At 46.1% G+C, this 17,894-nt stretch overlaps 1 protein-coding gene across 1 annotated transcript in view; it reads left to right on the top strand.

The window, feature by feature from the left end:
* Positions 1-17,894, top strand: part of LOC141182610 (uncharacterized) — a 45,534-nt gene that overhangs the window by 7,419 nt on the left and 20,221 nt on the right. Inside the window, exons 2-5 of the mRNA XM_073660770.1 lie at positions 1,625-1,771; positions 1,901-2,080; positions 2,164-2,287; positions 2,371-2,468. Of these exons, the coding sequence (XP_073516871.1) occupies positions 1,694-1,771; positions 1,901-2,080; positions 2,164-2,287; positions 2,371-2,468 (480 nt within the window). The 5' untranslated portion in view covers positions 1,625-1,693. The remainder of the gene's footprint in view (positions 1-1,624; positions 1,772-1,900; positions 2,081-2,163; positions 2,288-2,370; positions 2,469-17,894) is intronic.

Below are 17,894 nucleotides of genomic sequence, written 5' to 3'. Positions count from 1 at the left end.
TTACCAAGGATATTGGGTTTGTGGCTGTGGTACCATCCTGTCCCCCAGTCTTTTCCTGAGTGAAGAGCATAGGCATTCTGAATCTACTACCTGGTTAAACCTTAGTGGTTTTTTCAAATGCGGAGCGAGCCGCTGTAAAGCGTGTTCACACACAGTGAAAAAGGATACGTTTACCTCACTGCATAATAATCGTATACACAAAACACATGACTTTATTAATTGCAGCACACCCTGGGTTATATACCTTGTTGAATGTATTACATGTATGATCCAATACATTGGTTGTACTACCGGCCCTTTAATACTACGGATTAGAGGACACATATCTGATGCGGTTAATCCTTTGGCCACAAATATTTCAGCAGTATCAACACACTTCCGAACGTTCCATAAATGGGACGTTTCAGCACTGAAATTTCAAGGCATAGAAAGAGTGTATAGACCTATCCGGGGGGGGAGACCATAGACGCAAACTGCTAAATAGGGAACCATATTGGATTTTTATGAAAGAAACCCGAGTACCCTTTGGATTGAATCTCAGGCAGGATCTAATGCTACAATATTAATGACAGTTTTGTTTGCACCTTGGACATGGTATATCGCTAGTTTTTATATTTATTCTATATTGAATCACAAATATTTTAATTTTTTCTACATGTCAATGATATTAATTTTAGAGGATAACAATATGTGTGCCACTAACGTTTTTATTTCACTTTTGTCTATGCTAATCATACTGACCTCAGAGACTAGTGAGCACATGATAACTATCATCTTTAATTACAACCTACCTTTATATGCTCACTAGTCCACAGTTCAGACAGACCATGATTAAGACTGCAAGTCGAAACGCATGGGTCGAGACAGCTGTGATCCTTGTGTGCACTAAGACTTATTATGGTGGTAGCAGCATTTTTTAATGCCTCAATAAAAGCTATGTTTTAATCAAGTTTATATCCTGATACACTGGATCATTCCTCCTATTTTCTGATTTTAATATCTACTTTTTTTATGGAGTTTTTCTTGTAATATAGGAAAGCCTAAGGCCAGAAATAAACCCCATAAAACACTGTACTTGGGAACTTTGCTATCAAATAACTCCTGTCTTTGTGTTCTTACAAACAAGCTTTTATAAATGCCTTAAACTTCTGAGTGTGAATCAGACCTGAGATCTAGCATGATAGAAGATGACAGTCCGGTGAAGACGGGAAACATATAGACGGCCGGTGGTGATGTAGTCAGTGACGGACTCTGGCCAAATACGTTTCTAGAGCCGTAGTAGAAGATGAAGATTTCGTCTTCATCATGAAGTAGTTATTTCTCATGTCACGTGTAATGAATATCTCCTGCTGTATTGCTAATGCCGATTCCAGTGTCAGTAAATGAGACGAGAATTAGCAATAAGGAAGATGAGTCTATGAGAAAAGTATTCACTTGCAGATTCTGAGGAAGAAACTGCTTGCTGTCTATAGCCTAAAATATATAGGTTTTATTAGTAGCTGTAAAGAAGAAAACTAAATACTGTAAAACATAAATCTCCTCAAATGTTTCCCTTATTATCTCCAGTAATTGTATTATTACACAGGGTTTTTATGACGTTACATCTGCTCAACTTCTCATTCAGGTCTCTACAATATCAGATCCTCTCAGTGAAGATCTGTTAAAGAGAATTTTCCTGATTTACCCATCAAAGATGCATATGGACACAGACAAGATGGCTGAGAAAATATTGCACCTCACCCTAGAGATCCTCTTCCGGCTTACTGGAGAGGTAAGAGATTCTGATGACGTCACATTACATCATTCTTATCTATGGGAATAACAGATGGACAGAACTGGAGAGGTGAGGACTCTGGAAATGTCTGTAATGAGATTTATTAATGTGTCTCTCCATAACCAGGATTACACAGTAGTGAAGAAGACCTCTAGTGAGCGCTGTCAGGACCCTGTGTCTGAGGGATGGGGAAGACCCCTGAGCCCAATCACGGGGCCTCCACCTCACCCCCTGATACATGAGGACATCAATGACCAGAAGATCCTAGAACTCGCCTACAAGATGATTGAGCTGCTGACTGGAGAGGTGACACTGCTGGGAATGCTGGGACATTATACAGTAACGCTATGAAGGGATCAGGGGGATGACTGTATCATTGCATGTTTCAGGTTCCTATAAGGCGTCAGGATGTCGCTATATATTTCTCCATGAAGGAGTGGGAGTATTTAGAAGGACACAAAGATCTGTACAAGGACATCATGATGGAGGTTCCCCAGCCCCTCACATCACCAGGTAATAGACAGGACTGAATACACACGGCCTATAATTGTCTATATGTAAAGAATGAATTCAGTCCCTGTATGTGCTTCCTCTAGATCTATCCAGTAAGAGGACAACACCAGAGAGATGTCTACATCCTCTTCTTCCACAGGACTGTAAACAAGAAGATCCCAATATTCCTCAGGATCATCAGGTAGATGGAGAGAAGGTGTCATGAGATCTCTCCTGTGATGTGTATACGGCTGTGAAGGTCTTGTGTTCGGTCTTGTGTTCGGTCTTGATTTATCCACCAGAATTATATGGTTTATATTTGTATAATGAGAATGGTGAAGATGGCTGGATTAGAGCTGATTGTGATGAGCGAGTGTATTCGTTACTATTCGCACGGATAGTACGGTATTCGGTTTACTAGTTATATTGCGAGTATTTGTGTGCTCGCTTCGCTATATTCGGTTGTCCCACCCTGCCATTTTGGCGCCTCCTTTGCAGCCACTAAACATGCTGGGCTTCATAACCAATCACAGTAATGCCGCAGACATCTTGGTTGTGGCATTACTGTGATTGGCTGGCCGCCCAGCGTCATAGGGTCTATTTAAACCATGCTGCCGCCATTTTGTGCACATTGCGTCTGGAGCCTGCATTCTATAAGCATAGGGAGAGATTGCTCAGCAGCTAGGGAGAGTGTTTAGGCCTCTTGATAAAACAAAAGTCCTTTTAAGGGCTACCTGCCGTGTATACTAGTTCTGTGTTTAAAGGAGCCGCTCACTAGCTCCATAATACCATCAAAAAATAGCTCTTTTCAGAGCTGAAGACACACAACAAAGTCAGAGTACAAGGAGGGAGAGATTGTGTATTAGGTAGGGAGTGTATTAGGTAGTGTTCTTCCAGTGTCCATATTAAAACAGCTCTTGTAAGAAGCAAAGCAATGTTTTTCCAGCACACACAGAAGTAGCATTTTGTGCTGCCTTTTTTTTTTAGAACCGGTCTATTTTCCTGGCTATTTTAGGGGTCATTGCCTGCCTTCTGTCCATATTAGTCCACTTAAAAAAGCGTTTTGTGCCTTACACAAAGCAGTAGTCCAAACATTTCCTACTGCCTGCTACAAAGCATGCACCAGGCCATTTTCACCACTATTTTGGCTGTGACAGCTAGCTTGGCTTGTGCCATCAACATCTGAAAATCTGTCAACAAAACCCAAAATGCCAAAAAAGCCTGTTGTTAAGGGACGTGGACGTGGTGTTTTCAGTGGTGCGCGAGAAGGCACTCTGTGTCAGGTTAGAAGAAGCTTGATGCATTCACTATGTTCCTGGAAAAATTTCCCGGTCTGGAACGTAAACGTGTGTGGAAGCCAGAAGAGTGAGAGCAGATTCTGTCGTGGATAGCAGACAAGGCCTCTACGCATTTATCAAGAAGCAACAAATCTTCCACGACCACACAGTCTACTGTGGATACACAGAAGACTGGCCCATCCAATCCTGAAGCTGGTTCTCCTTCCTCCAGCCATTATCAGTCACAGGAGACATATGACCCCAAGCTTGGCCACTCCGAGGATCTGTTTGGTACGTATCCTTTGGATGGCTCTGGACTATCACTGTGCAGCATTGAAGAGGGACAAGAGAAGGTGGCATGGGTTCATGCTCAAATATTTGAGGACCTACGGCCAGAAGAAAGCCACTTGGCGGAACGTCATTTTTTGTCTCCAGAGGTGGAGGCTAATGATGAGACACAGTTGCTATCAAGTCAGCCTACAATGTCAACTGGGAAGGAGGATTAGATGGAAGACGAGGTGGTTGATGATGAGTCTACTGATTCGACCTGGACCGTTGGCATGCATAGCCATGACAGCAACACAGAGGAAGATGGATATGTAGCACCAACACAGGCACCAAGCGCTCATGGTTTGCCCAGAGTGAGAACTGGGTCAACTGTTCCCAAGAGCACCCTCGCTGTGCGCCAAGTCGGGGCAAGGGGGCGTTCAGCTGCTGTGTGGAATTTTTTTCCTGAAAGTCCTTCAGAGAAAAACATTGTAGTCTGTATCATCTGCCATACCAAGTTGAGCAGAGGCCAGGGCAAAGGCAACCTACATACTCACCATCCAAGGCTCAAGTTCGATGCTTGAAAACCTTCTATTCAGGAGACATAAATACAAAACAAAAATCTAGGGTGGGAAGACATCAGCCCACCACCAGGATATAGGAGTACTACCGGACTAAGGCACCCTGAAGGAAAAGCCCCTCCAGAGACGGGCCTCCCTCCGGGCACCCAGTCTTTTATACTCCAGAGAACTTACATTCACCAGGTCACCTAGGATGTTCCTCCAAACTTCATCTAAACTGAGGATTTTACTCTGCATCGAAACTAAAACTTGTGCATTCCACGTGAAATACCTGACCACTGAAATGGTTCGGTCCCTTCTCCCAAGGTCTCCGAACGCTCCATAGGCCCGCCCGGCATAGGACAGAGTAACCAATGGAAACTCCCACCCTGTTGTACACCTCTGTATTAAAGGGACAATAAAGCAAGAAGTGCTTCATGCTTTCCAGCATGTTAGCACAAGCCTCACGGGGGCAGCGCCAAGTCAAGTCCCAGTACTTCCTGGGGATCCTGCTAGTATTTAACAAACTCAACCCAACCTTCAGATCCCGACTTGGGCAGTCCTTGAGGACCAATGGACTCTGAAAATGAGAAAGCAAGACCCTCCTATCGAGGAGTTTCCTCGGGAGGGACCTCACCTCCGACATTCCCAGACCCCACCGGTGGATCTGGATCATTTTCAGAACCGGGGTAACATAAGCCTGGAGATGCCCATGCGGTGTGCGAAGATCCATCAATCTTCCCCCTGTCTCCCATTCCTGGAAGAAAGGCTGAAACCATCCCTTGCAGGATAATACCCACAGAGGAGCCCTCTCCATCTAGAGGTTTGCCATGTTAACGTTCAAGAAGGTGTTCACTAGGAACACCACGGAGCTCACCATATCCAACCAGCCTAGTCTCCTCGTGCGGTAATTGACCTCCCGCTTGACTAGGTTCAGTCTATTCCCCCATAACATCTGAAAGAACAGACTGTAGACCCGTGTACAAAGAGGCTCTGACAAGACAAAGATGCTGCCCAGGTAGATTAGCAAGGGGAGCAGGAAAGCTTTGCACAGGCCAACCCTTTCCCTCAGGGTCAAAGACCAACCCTTCCATTGGTCCACTCTTTGGGCGACACCTTTGATTCTGCCTTCCCAGTTTTTCATGAGGTAATCACCCTGGCTGAATTCGGTGCCCAGAACTTTGGCGTGTTCTTGGGGTTCAGGGAGGGTGTCCGGAAGATCAAACCCCGCTTCTCCGCCTCCCAGCCAGAGACTTTCACACTTATCCTGGTTGACCTTGGACCCGGATGTCTCCGAGTAGCGCTCCACTTCTGACATCACCACTATTGCCTCCTCTTGCGAAGAAACAAAGACTGTGACATCGTCCGCGTAGGCCACTACCCTCCGGATAGCCTCCGGCGCCGTCCTGCCCATCCGCACCCCTGCCAACGATCCACAATCGATCCTTCTGAGAAAGGAATCAACTGCAAAGGCGTAAAGCAAAGGGCTAAGAGGACAGCCCTGACGGACACCAGATCCTACCCTGAAAGGTTGTCCTATCCACCCATTTACCAGAGGGAAAGTCTCAGCCCCTGCATACAAGGTCTTAAGCCAGTCCACAAACCCTCCAGGCAGACCATACCTCAAGAGTGGACCAGAGGTACTCATGGTTAACCCTATCAAATGCTTTTGCCTGATCCATGGTCAGCAAGAACCCCTTCCAAAGGCCTGCCCTGCCTTGCTCCATGGCCTCTCGGACAAAAAGAACAACAGTAAAAGTGCTACAGCCAGGAACGCAACAGTGCTGAGCCTTCTAAAGGAGCCGGGGTGCAAACTTCACCAGCCTGTTGAAAAGTATCTTAGCCAAAATCTTCCTGCTCACATTGAGAGGTGCTATGGGACGCCAATTCTCAATGCATGACGGATCCTTACACTTCGACAAAATGATCAAAGCTGACCTCCTTAATGATCTCGGCAGAGTGCCCAAGGAGAGACACTCATTAAACACCTGAGTCAAGAGAGGGACTAAAGAGTCCTTTAAGGTCCTAAAGAACTCGGATGTTAAGCCATCCAGACCTGGCGACTTTTTGGGTCTAAGCCCATCGATTGCCAGTCTCGCTTCCTCTTCAACTTTGAGTACTGCACACACCTCGTGAGCGGTGATCAGGCTATTATCAGTATAACCATCCCGCTGCTGTGTCTCTTGAAACAATCACTGCATAATCTCAAAGAGGAAGCTTTGAGTGCCCAGCATGTTGGTATGGAGCCAGATTTCCCAATGGGTGTTACTACCCAGCCCACTCAATATTCTGAGGCAACAATGGGTGATGAGGAGGAAGATGAGGAGGGAGAGGACTTGTTTTTCTGTGCTACCGAGGGGGCTCGTAATGCTACAGAGGGGACACCCAACCCAAGCTTCATGTCTGTCCAGGCTGGATGGGCTGGAGAGGAGGTGGAGGTGGAGGAGGAGGCGAGTCAGCGTGAGGAGAGAATGGGTACTTTTTCTACTGTTGGGGACACGGAACATTTGCCTTTTTGCAGCTTGGCCCATGTTACGGGTCCGGGTGGTGGAACCTCTGTGCCGAGGTGCAAGGAGGGACCCAGAGGGGCGTGACTAAGTATCCACCCGAACCGACCCTGGTAGTACCGCAGCTAACGACACTGTGACCAGGGAGGATCCGGGCTGAGGGACCAGGTGCTACTCTGGGGACGACCTTGTAAGAGAGCAGGTGGCTCCCACGGGTCAGATGGCTGGGAATGACCGGTATGGCGGATGGACACGGCAAGCAGGCGGAAGTCTCTGGTAGCAGACAGGTGGTCACAGTTCGAGAAAGCAGAGCAAGTAGCAGTCTTTAGGTTTACCAGGAAGGTGGTCAGAGCAAGTGACGGCAGGGTCTCCAGGCAGGCTGGCAGGAAACAGGCAGGTGCTCCCAGGTGAGCGGGCAGACAGACGAGGCGGGTAACTGGCAGGTAACTGGTGGGTGCTCCCAGGTGAGCCGGCAGACAGATGAGGCAGGTAACCGGCAGGTAACAGGTGGGCGCTCCCAGGTGAGCGGGCAGACAGACGAGGCAGGTAATTGGCAGGTAACTGGTGGGCGCTCCCAGGTGAGCGGTCTGACAGACAAGGCAGGCGGATGCTCCCAGGTGAGCGGAGAGATAGCCAAGGCAGGTCCTGGCGCCTTTAAGGCGATCAAATAACTCAGAGATGAGCGGAAGGGGGTATTTATTTTTAACCGTGATCTGATTGAGTCCTCTATAGTCAATACAGGGGCGTAGCGAGCCATCCTTTTTTTTGACAAAGAAGAATCCGGCTCCAGCCAGGGAAGTAGACTTCCGGATGAATCCCCTGGCCAGATTCTCCTCTATATACTCAGACATGGCCCGGGTTTCAGCCGCAGACCACGGATAAATACGCCCACGGGGTGGAGTGGCGCCAGGTACCAGGTCGATCGGGCAATCATATGGCCTATGAGGTGGCAATGTCTCTGCTTCCTTTTTACCGAAGACTCCAGCATAGGGCCAGTAAGGAGCCGGAAGACCGGGTAAATTAGCTGGGGTAGGTGGAGGACGAACCGGAACCAGGCAGGTCTTATGGCAGAGCGGCCCCCACCGGAGTACTTCACCGGAATGCCAGTTCAACACGGGTTCATGTGTCTGGAGCCAAGGTAGACCTAGCAATAGGGAGTGGGAGAGTCTGGGCAACACATGGAAGGAGATTACCTCAGAGTTCAGCATTCCCACCTGCAGGGTTATGGGTTCCGTGACGAGCAGGATGGTCACCGGAAGGAGTCTTCCTTCCACGGAAGCGACTGACAAAGGTTCAGCCAGAGACTTGGTGGGAATACGGTATTTCTCAACCAGGGATTGGGAGATGAGGTTTCCAGCGGATCCAGAATCCAGGTGGGCGAGTTCAAAGTGACGGTTCTCTCCCCAGGAGATAGATACAGACAAAGTCAGGGTTGGAGAGGACTTACTTTTGTCTAGGGCGACCTCTCCGAGCGGTCCTAGACACTGGAGTTTCTCGTCCTCTCCGGGCAGGAACGGATCAGGTGCTCCTTACTGCCACAATAGAAACAGCTCCCCTCGGCTCGGCGAGTCTTGGCGAGATTTGACCATCTTGGTCTGGTCGATCTCATAGAATCATAGAATCATAGAATGGTAGAGTTGGAAGGGACCTCCTGGGTCATCTGGTCCAACCCCCTGCTCAAAGCAGGATTCACTAGATCATCTCAGACAGATGTCTGTCCAGCCTCTGTTTGAAGACGTCCATTGAAGGGGAACTCACCACCTCTCGTGGCAGCCTGTTCCACTCATTAATCACCCTAACTGTCAAAAAGTTTTTTCTAATATCTAATCTGTGTCTCCTCCCATTTAGTTTCATCCCATTGCTTCTAGTCTTTCCTTGTGCAAATGAGAATAAAGATGATCCTTCTACAATGTGACAGCCCTTGACATATTTGTAGACAGCTATTAAGTCTCCTCTCAGTCTTCTTTTTTGCAAGCTAAACATTCCCAAATCCTGCAACCGTTCCTCATAGGACATGGTTTGCAGACCAGTCACCATTCTGGTCGCTCTTCTCTGAACTTGCTCCAGTTTGTCTATGTCTTTTTTAAAATGTGGTGCCCAAAACTGTACACAGTATTCCAGATGAGGTCTGACCAAAGAGGAGTAAAGACCGATAATGACTTCACGTGATCTAGACTGTATGCTTCTGTTAATACATCCTAGAATTGTATTTGCCTTTTTTGCTGCTGCATCACACTGTTGACTCATGTTCAGTCTATGATCTATTAGTATACCTAAGTCTTTTTCACATGTACTGTTGCTTAGCTCTATTCCTCCCATTCTGTATATGCTTTTTTCATTTTTATTGCCCAGATGTAGTACTTTGCATTTTTCCCTGTTAAAAACCATTCTGTTGGTTGCTGCCCACTGCTCCAGTTTATTTAGGTCTTTTTGAATCCTCTCTCTCTCTTCTCTAGTATTAGCTATCCCTCCTAGCTTTGTGTCATCAGCAAATTTAATCAGTTTACCCTCAATTCCTTCATCTAAATCATTGATAAAGATGTTGAACAATACAGGTCCCAGGACGGAGCCCTGTGGTACCCCACTTGAGACATTCATCCAGCTGGATGTGAAGCCATTTACAACCACCCTTTGAGTCCGATCACTAAGCCAGTTATGAATCCACCTAACAGTTGCCTGGTCCATTGCATACTTGGTCATTTTTTCAATAAGGATGATGTGAGATACTTTGTCAAATGCTTTGCTGAAGTCAAGATATACTATATCTACAGCATTTCCCTGATCCACCCAGTCAGTGATTCTGTCATAGAAGGAAATTAAGTTAGTCTGACATGACTTGTTAGTTACAAACCCATGCTGACTCTGGTTAATCACTTCATTCTTATCCATGTACTTACATACATGTTGTTTAATAATTTGTTCAAAGATCTTTCCTGGTATAGAAGTCAGACTCACCGGCCTATAGTTCCCTGGGTCCACCTTCTTCCCCTTTTTGAAGATAGGAACAACATTTGCTCTTCTCCAGTCTTCTGGGACTTCTCCTGTTCTCCAAGAATTTTCAAAGATTATGGAGAGTGGTTCTAAAATTTCTTCTACAATCTCCTTCAGTACTCTGGGGTGTAATTCATCTGGACCTGGAGACTTGAACTCATTTAGGTTAGCTAAATATTCCCTCACAATCTTTCTGTTTACTGATAACTTGGATTCCTCTATTCCTTTAAAAGGACAGTGAACATCAGTTGATGTTACATTTTCTTTCTGAGAGAAAACAGATGCAAAATAGGAATTAAAAAGTTCGGCCTTCTCAACATCCTCTCTTACCATTTCTCCATTTTCATCCTGTAAAAATCCTATAGCATCTTTGACTTTTCTTTTACTTTTGACATACCCCCAAAATCCTTTTTTATTGCTTTTGACATCTCTTGCAAGCCTTAATTCATTGTCAGCTTTAGCTAACCTGATACGTGCCCTGCAGGATCTGCAGACTGCATTATAATCTTCTTTAGATATGCCTCCCTCTTTCCATTTAATAAACATTTCTTTCTTTCTTTTTAGCATGTGTTTAAGTTCTGTGTTCATCCATCCTGGTTTCCTTAAATGCTTCCCATTCTTCCTACTTTTCGGGATTGTTAACGATTGTGCTTTGAGAATCTCATTTTTAAAAATTTCCCATCCTTCCTGGACATTTTTGTCCTTAAGGACATCCAGCCATTGGATCCCTCCTATTCTCTTTCTGAGTCTCTTAAAATCTGCCTTTCTAAAATCTAACCTTGAAGTTTGAGTCTTCACATGTCTTCCTCCTCTAGTTATCCAAAATTCTATAATAGCATGATCGCTGCCTCCTAGGGTCCCAGCCACCTTTACCTCCTCAACCATTTCCTCCCTGTTTATAAGAATTAGATCCAAAGTAGCAGATCCCCTTGTTTTCTCCCCTACCTTTTGGAAGATAAAGTTGTCAGCAAGAGAGGATAAGGATTTGCTTGACCTGTTAGTTTTACTTGAGAGAGATTCCCAACAAATGTCTGGATAGTTGAAATCTCCCATGACCACTACGTCATATTTTTTGGAGAACTTGGTCATTTGATACATAAAGAGTTCATCCATATCTTCAGCTTGCCCAGGTGGCCTGTAGTAAATGCCTACAATGGTGTCCTTTCCGTTGTTCTCTCCTTGTATTCTTACCCAAACAGTTTCCACAGAACTCCCAGTCTCTGAAGCTTCAATCTCTGTGCAGATATACGCTTTTCTAACATACAATGCAACACCTCCTCCTCGTTTATCAAGTCTGTTTCTTGCAAATAAGTTGTATCCTTTTAGCCTTTTATTCCAATCATGTGTATCGTCCCACCAAGTTTCAGTGATTCCAATGACATCATATTCCTTTTCCTGCATTAGTAGTTCCAATTCTCCTTGTTTGTTGCCCATGCTTTGTGCATTTGTATAAAAACATTTTAGTTTGTGATTGGTTTCTCTTCCTCCCATATTTTTATTATTTAGATTTTTTTGTCTTTGTTCTTCTTTTCCACTTCCAGTAGCAGAGATCTCAATAGTATTTGTCAGCTGTATGGCTTTTTCTGGCCTTTTGCTTCCCTTCCCACATTGTTCTAGTTTAAAGCTCTTCTGATGAGTGTAGCAAGGCGACTTCCAAATACATGTTTTCCAGTCTTCGTAAGGTGCACCCCATCTCTAGCAAGTAGTCCATCGTATAGGTAATTCATTCCGTGATCCAGAAATCCAAATCCTTGTTGACGGCACCATCGACGTAGCCAGTTGTTCACCTGTAGAATCTTATTCCACCTCATTGTTCCATGGCCATCCACTGGGAGGATGGATGAGAAGACCACCTGCGCTCCCAATTCTTTCACTTTCTTGCCTAAGTCTTCAAAGTCACTGCAGATGGTTTCCAGGTCCTTTCTTGCGGTGTCATTTGTCCCCACATGTATTAGCAGGAATGGGTAGTGATCTGTAGGTGTGAAGAGTCTTGATATCCTGTCAGACACATCTTTAATTTTTGCTCCTGGAAGACAGCACATTTCTCTTGAGGTTATGTCTGGTCTGCAGATAGCGGCCTCTGTTCCTCTTAACAGGGAATCCCCCATGACCACCACTCTCCGTTTTTTCTTCACAACATTCTTCTTTCTCCATCCAGGAGGATTCTGAGGGCTTACAAGGTTATTCATTGCTGGCAAAGTCTTATCTTGCTGTATTTCTTCATGGTTCTCCTGTGTGAGAGCCTGGTACTGGTTCCTGAGCAGTATGGGTGCTGAATGCATGGGCTCGGGTGAGTGAGCCCGGGGAGTGACAGAAGAGGAGACAGGTCTCTGGAAAGTAGGAGCTAGGCGGGGAAACCTTCTCTCACGGGTGGTCTCTTTGGTGTGTTTTTGAAACCGGATATCAATCCGGGTAGCCAGCGACACCAGGTCATCCAGGGTGGTAGGAATGTCCCGACCGGCGAGCTCATCTTTAATCCGACCGGAAAGACCCTCCCAGAAGACAGACACCAAGGCCTCGTTATCCCAGGCAAGCTCAGAAGCGAGGGTGCGGAACCATATGGCATATTGGCCCACGGTGAGACTCCCTTGGCGGAGACGTAGCAGAGCGGAGGCAGATGAGGTCTTTCATCCCGGTTCATCGAAGACTCTCCGGAAAGCAGTGAGGAAAGACGACAGGTCGGACACCAGGGGGTCCCCTCTCTCCCACAGGGGATTAAGCCATGCCAGTGCCTCCCCAGTGAGATGGGACATGATGAATGCCACTTTGGCCCGGTCGGAGATAAACTGGTGAGCCAAGAGTTCAAAGTGCAGGGTGCACTGGTTTATGAAGCCCCGAGCTTGAGCGGGGTCGCCTCCGAAACGAGGAGGTGCAGAAAGCCGGGGTCCGGGGCAGGATGCCATGGTATTGGTGGGCAGCGGCGCTGCCGGGGTGCGAGTCGTGCGACTTGCGGTGGTTGCAGGTGGAGCAGTCAGTGTGTCCAGGCGGGAGTTGACATTCCGCAGGTGGTTCAGGATGGACTCCTGCTGGGATCTCTGACGGGAGACTTCCTGGTATAGGTCAGAGAGCGAGGGAGCTTGGGTGCCACTGGGTTCCATGGCCCGAGCAAACAGTTACGGGTCCGGGTGGTGGAACCTCTGTGCCGAGGTGCAAGGAGGGACCCAGAGGGGCATGACTAAGTATCCACCCGAACCGACCCTGGTCGTACGGCAGCTAACGACACCGTGACCAGGGAGGATCCGGGCTGAGGGACCAGGTGCTACTCTGGGGACGACCTTGTAAGAGAGCAGGTGGCTCCCATGGGTCAGATGGCTGGGACTGACCGGTATGGCGGATGGACACGGCAAGCAGGCGGAAGTCTCTGGTAGCAGACAGGTGGTCACAGTTCGAGAAAGCAGAGCAAGTAGCAGTCTTTAGGTTTACCAGGAAGGTGGTCAGAGCAAGTGACGGCAGGGTCTCCAGGCAGGCTGGCAGGAAACAGGCAGGTGCTCCCAGGTGAGCGGGCAGACAGACGAGGCGGGTAACTGGCAGGTAACTGGTGGGTGCTCCCAGGTGAGCCGGCAGACAGACGAGGCAGGTAACCGGCAGGTAACAGGTGGGCGCTCCCAGGTGAGCGGGCAGACAGACGAGGCAGGTAATTGGCAGGTAACTGGTGGGCGCTCCCAGGTGAGCGGTCTGACAGACAAGGCAGGCGGATGCTCCCAGGTGAGCGGAGAGATAGCCAAGGCAGGTAACCGGCAGGTAACAGGTGAGCGCTCCAGGTGAGCAGGCTGGCATGTCACGGGCAGATAATAGGCTGGCAGGCAGGACGAGAAGTCAGGCTAGCAGCGGGACTTGAGGGCTGAAGCACAGATCAGACACAGTGCAAACAACTTTGCTCAGGCACCTCCATTTTGGAGGAGGTGCCTTATATATGGGAGGTCCTCCGGCAATTGGCCAGGGACTCCTTAGGACGGCGAGCGCGGTCCCTTTAAGAGAGGAGGAGCGCGCGCGCCCTAAGCACACAGCCAGGGAAGGAGCGCGTGCCGGAAGCAGCGGGGAGAGAAGTGCTAGAGGACGCCGCGCCAGGAGCGGGGAGGTTAGAGAGACGGCGTCTCTGCCTAGCTAGGGGCAGAGACGCCGATGCTACAGCCCACATGGCACAGTTGATGTGTAAGTGTCTGTGGCAAGACCCTATTGTGATACATATTTTATCCAACAACCTATACTGCTTGGCCACCTTTCTCGATCCACGGTACAAGGAGAAATTTCCTTCTCTCCTTTTGGAGTCACCAAAGAGTTTTACAATGGAATCGTTTAAGAGGGCCGTTGTAGATCAGTTGCTGAAAACACCACCCTCAGACAATGCTGGTGGCAGAGGTACCAGCTCTTTTCTACACCAAGGGATAATGGGGAGAGAGACGAACACCAGCTCCAATGGAGGTGGAGGAAAATGTGCCCAAATTGGGCTATTTTCAGTAAACCAGCACAACAGCAAGGGCTATCTGTGCCTGTAACAATGCCAAGGAGGGATAAGTTGCAGAACATGGTCAAGGGTTACTTAAGTGACCATACGTGCGTCCTTTCAGTTCCCATTAATTATTAGGTGTCTAAACTGAACACTTGAACCGACCTCACCTTATATGCCTTGGAGATGCTGGCCTGCCCGGCTGCTAGTGTGGTGTCTGAGCGTGTTTTCAGTTCCGCTGGGGTAATCATCACTGATAGGCGCACACGCCTCTCCACGAAAAATGCAGAGAGACTTACTCTGATTAAATTCAACAAGGACTGGATATCTCCACAGTTTGTAATCCCTCCAGATGACAGCAAGCCAACCTACCTTCACCAAAAATGCAGATTCATGCTACTGCTGTTAACGTCACCCCCTTCCCATAAAAAACAGATTCCTTCCTTCGTCAACCATGACTCAGCCCATAGGGCTAATTTTTTCAAACCCTATGCACATTGTGCAGTGGACAAACCAGGACAGTATTCCTACTCCAGCCTAACTACTATTTGTGATTGGAGGCCCTTGGGATGGTGGCTTCCTGCGTCAACCATGACTCAACCCATAGGGCTAATTTTTACAAACCCTATGCAGATTGTGCAGTGGACAAATCAGGACAGTATTCCTACTCCAGCCTAACTACTATTTGTGATTGGAGGCCCTTGGGATGGTGGTTCCTGCGTCAACCATGACTCAGCCCATAGGGCTAATTTTTACAAACCCTATGCACATTGTGCAGTGAACAAATCTGGAATGTACAGTGGTCTAACCAAACTAATATTTGTCATTGGAGGCCCTTGTCACAGGTTGTGCCACATTGTGACTGAGATAGGGGATACATATTCAATAGAAATTTACACTGACTTGTTGATGACCGACTGATGGCCCTCTGAAAACATGAATTGAGGGCCAAAACTACTACAGTACTCCATCGTAGATAATGTTTGACAAGGGAGGACCTTGTCAAGTAATCTCCCTGCACCTATAACACAGCCCCCAGGAGTAATTTTTGGAAATACGATGCACATTCTGCACTGGACCAAGTAATACAGTATCAAGAAGTCTTCTCTTCCTATATAATCTTGGGAATATTGACAATCAAAATCTCTGAGCCATTTGGAGAAGCTTCTCCAACCCATTCTTGTGAGGGGGCACCTACTGGTGCGTTCTAGCTGTGCTTGTAAAGTGCTGGAGAATATCGAACTAACAATGATGTATGACAGAGGGACCTACAAAATGTATAAGTCAGGGCCCTCCCAATTGTAAAAGGCGGAAAAAGCCACAACAGTATGTGTGAACAAAGGCTAAAAGGGATATTTTTTTGGCTTATCAGGTTTATTAGCCTTATATACAAGTGATTGTGCAGGAAAAACTGTTTCTTAACCTTTTTGGCCTGTTAAATGTAATATAGGTTAGGTTTGGTTGTTCTTCTTGTGTGTCTGTAAAAGTGACGTAATACTGCAACAAACTTATTCCCAGAAACCATTTGTGAGTCAGAAATGCAGGCATATTCTCCAGGCTCTTCCCATTCTGTTTCATCACTTTCCCATCCATTTCAGCCTTTTCCTCAGGTCCCCAGGCCCCTTTGTGTAGGGTCCAGCAGAAAATTTCTCGCATTTCCCAATTGCTAATATTCTGTTAATATGTCCCTGACATTAATATTTCCCTGACAAGCACCATTCCTACTGTAAAGCACGGAGGTGGATCGCTGATGTTTTGGGGATGTGTGAGCTACAAAGGCACAAGAAACTTGGTAAAAGTTGAAGGAAAGATGAATGCAGCACGTTATCAGCAAATACTGGAGGCAAATTTTCACTCATCTCACTGGAAGCTGCGCATGGACGTACTTGGATGTTCCAACATGACAACATTCCAAAACACAAGGCCAAGTTGACCTGTCATTGGCTACAGCAGAACAAAGTGAAGATTCTGGAGTAGCCATCTCAGTCTCCTGACCTCAATATCATTGAGCCACTCTGGGGAGATATCAAGCGCGCAGTTCATGCTAGACAGCCCAGGAATTTACAGGAACTGGAGGCTTTTTGCCAAGAAGAATGGGCAGCTTTACCATCTGAGAAAATAAAGAACCTCATCCACAACTACCACAAAAGACTTCAAGCTGTCAATGATGTTAGAGGGGGCAATACACAGTATTAAGAAATGGGGTATGTGAGCTTTTGATCAGAGTCATTTGGATGTTTTTGGTTGTCATTTAAGATTTGAAAAGAGAAAACACAGTAGTTTGACAATAAATTGTTTCAACCAACCAATATCCATTCTGAGCACAACTGTAATTATATATATATATATATATATATATATATATATATATATATATATATATATAATATTATATTAATATATATATTATTATAATAAATATTTTTTGCTCTTTTGAGGTTGGGGGCCCAAGTACAGCTATTCCTGTGGGACCTGTGATTTCTATCTACGTCGATATATATAGGATAATGGCGTATAATAAAGTTGTTATGGACGTGACTGAACTAACACTGTGCAGTCAGCTCATTAACAGCATTATGACAGCTGACACCCTGCAGTATCGTCCCCGGACGTTATTGGGGCCGATGAACCCCTTAAATAACGCTGTCAATCGCGACAGCAGTATTTAAATTGTTACTAGGGAGTCACAAGACCCCTTTTGTAACCATCGGACCCCCGCAATGAGAATTACTGGTCCCGATTGTTACCATGGTACCCTGACTTCATGTGATGACCCCAGGGTACAGTGACCTGTGAGATCTAGCTATAACCTAAGTATTCTCATGCACTGCAGTGTGTGAGATCAGTGATAAAAAATAAAAATTATACATGTTCCACAGTGAAAAACAGTGAAATTAAATATGTAAAAAAACACGAAAAAAAACGCACACAAATCACGAAAAGCCGCTTCGCCATTTAAAACGCAGCAATTGTCATACAACAAAAATAAACAAAAAAAAGTACACACAATTGTTATTGCTGCGTCCGGAATGACCCGCTCTATAAAACTGGCATGTTATTTATTCTGTTTCGCGGACACCGTAAAAAAAAATATAAATTCACACCAAAACATCGCTTATTGATCATACTGACTAGCGATCAAAAAGTTATGTAAAAAAAATTGTAAAACTGAAAACACCAAACTGCAAAAAAACAAGCCCTAATATAGCTAATAGCCCTAATATAGCTCATTCGGCAAAAAAAATAAAGTTTCATCTCTCAGAATATGGCGATGCCAAAACAAATTCATTTTTGTAAAATATTATTTTTAGTCTGTAAAAATAACAAAGCACAAAAAACATAAATCTGGTATTGCTGTAATCGTACCGAACAAATCAGTCTAATCACTTTTACTGCACAGCGAATGGTGCAAAAAATAAAGAAAAAATTACTGTATTGCTGTTTTTTGTTCATTTTATGTCTGAGAAATCTGCATAAAAAGCGATCAAAAAATATGTGCAAAATGGTACCAGAAAAAATCTGAAACTCGTCCCACAAACAATAAGCCGTTATACAGCTCTGTTTGCCAAAAAATAAAAA

Source organism: Phyllobates terribilis, unplaced genomic scaffold (genome assembly GCF_046119375.1).
Source record: "Phyllobates terribilis strain yellow unplaced genomic scaffold, ASM4611937v1 Scaffold_35__1_contigs__length_13245226, whole genome shotgun sequence".
Taxonomy (NCBI): domain Eukaryota; kingdom Metazoa; phylum Chordata; class Amphibia; order Anura; family Dendrobatidae; genus Phyllobates; species Phyllobates terribilis.
The sequence above is the reverse complement of the archived record's forward strand: the minus strand, read 5'-3'. Positions and strand labels throughout refer to the sequence as shown.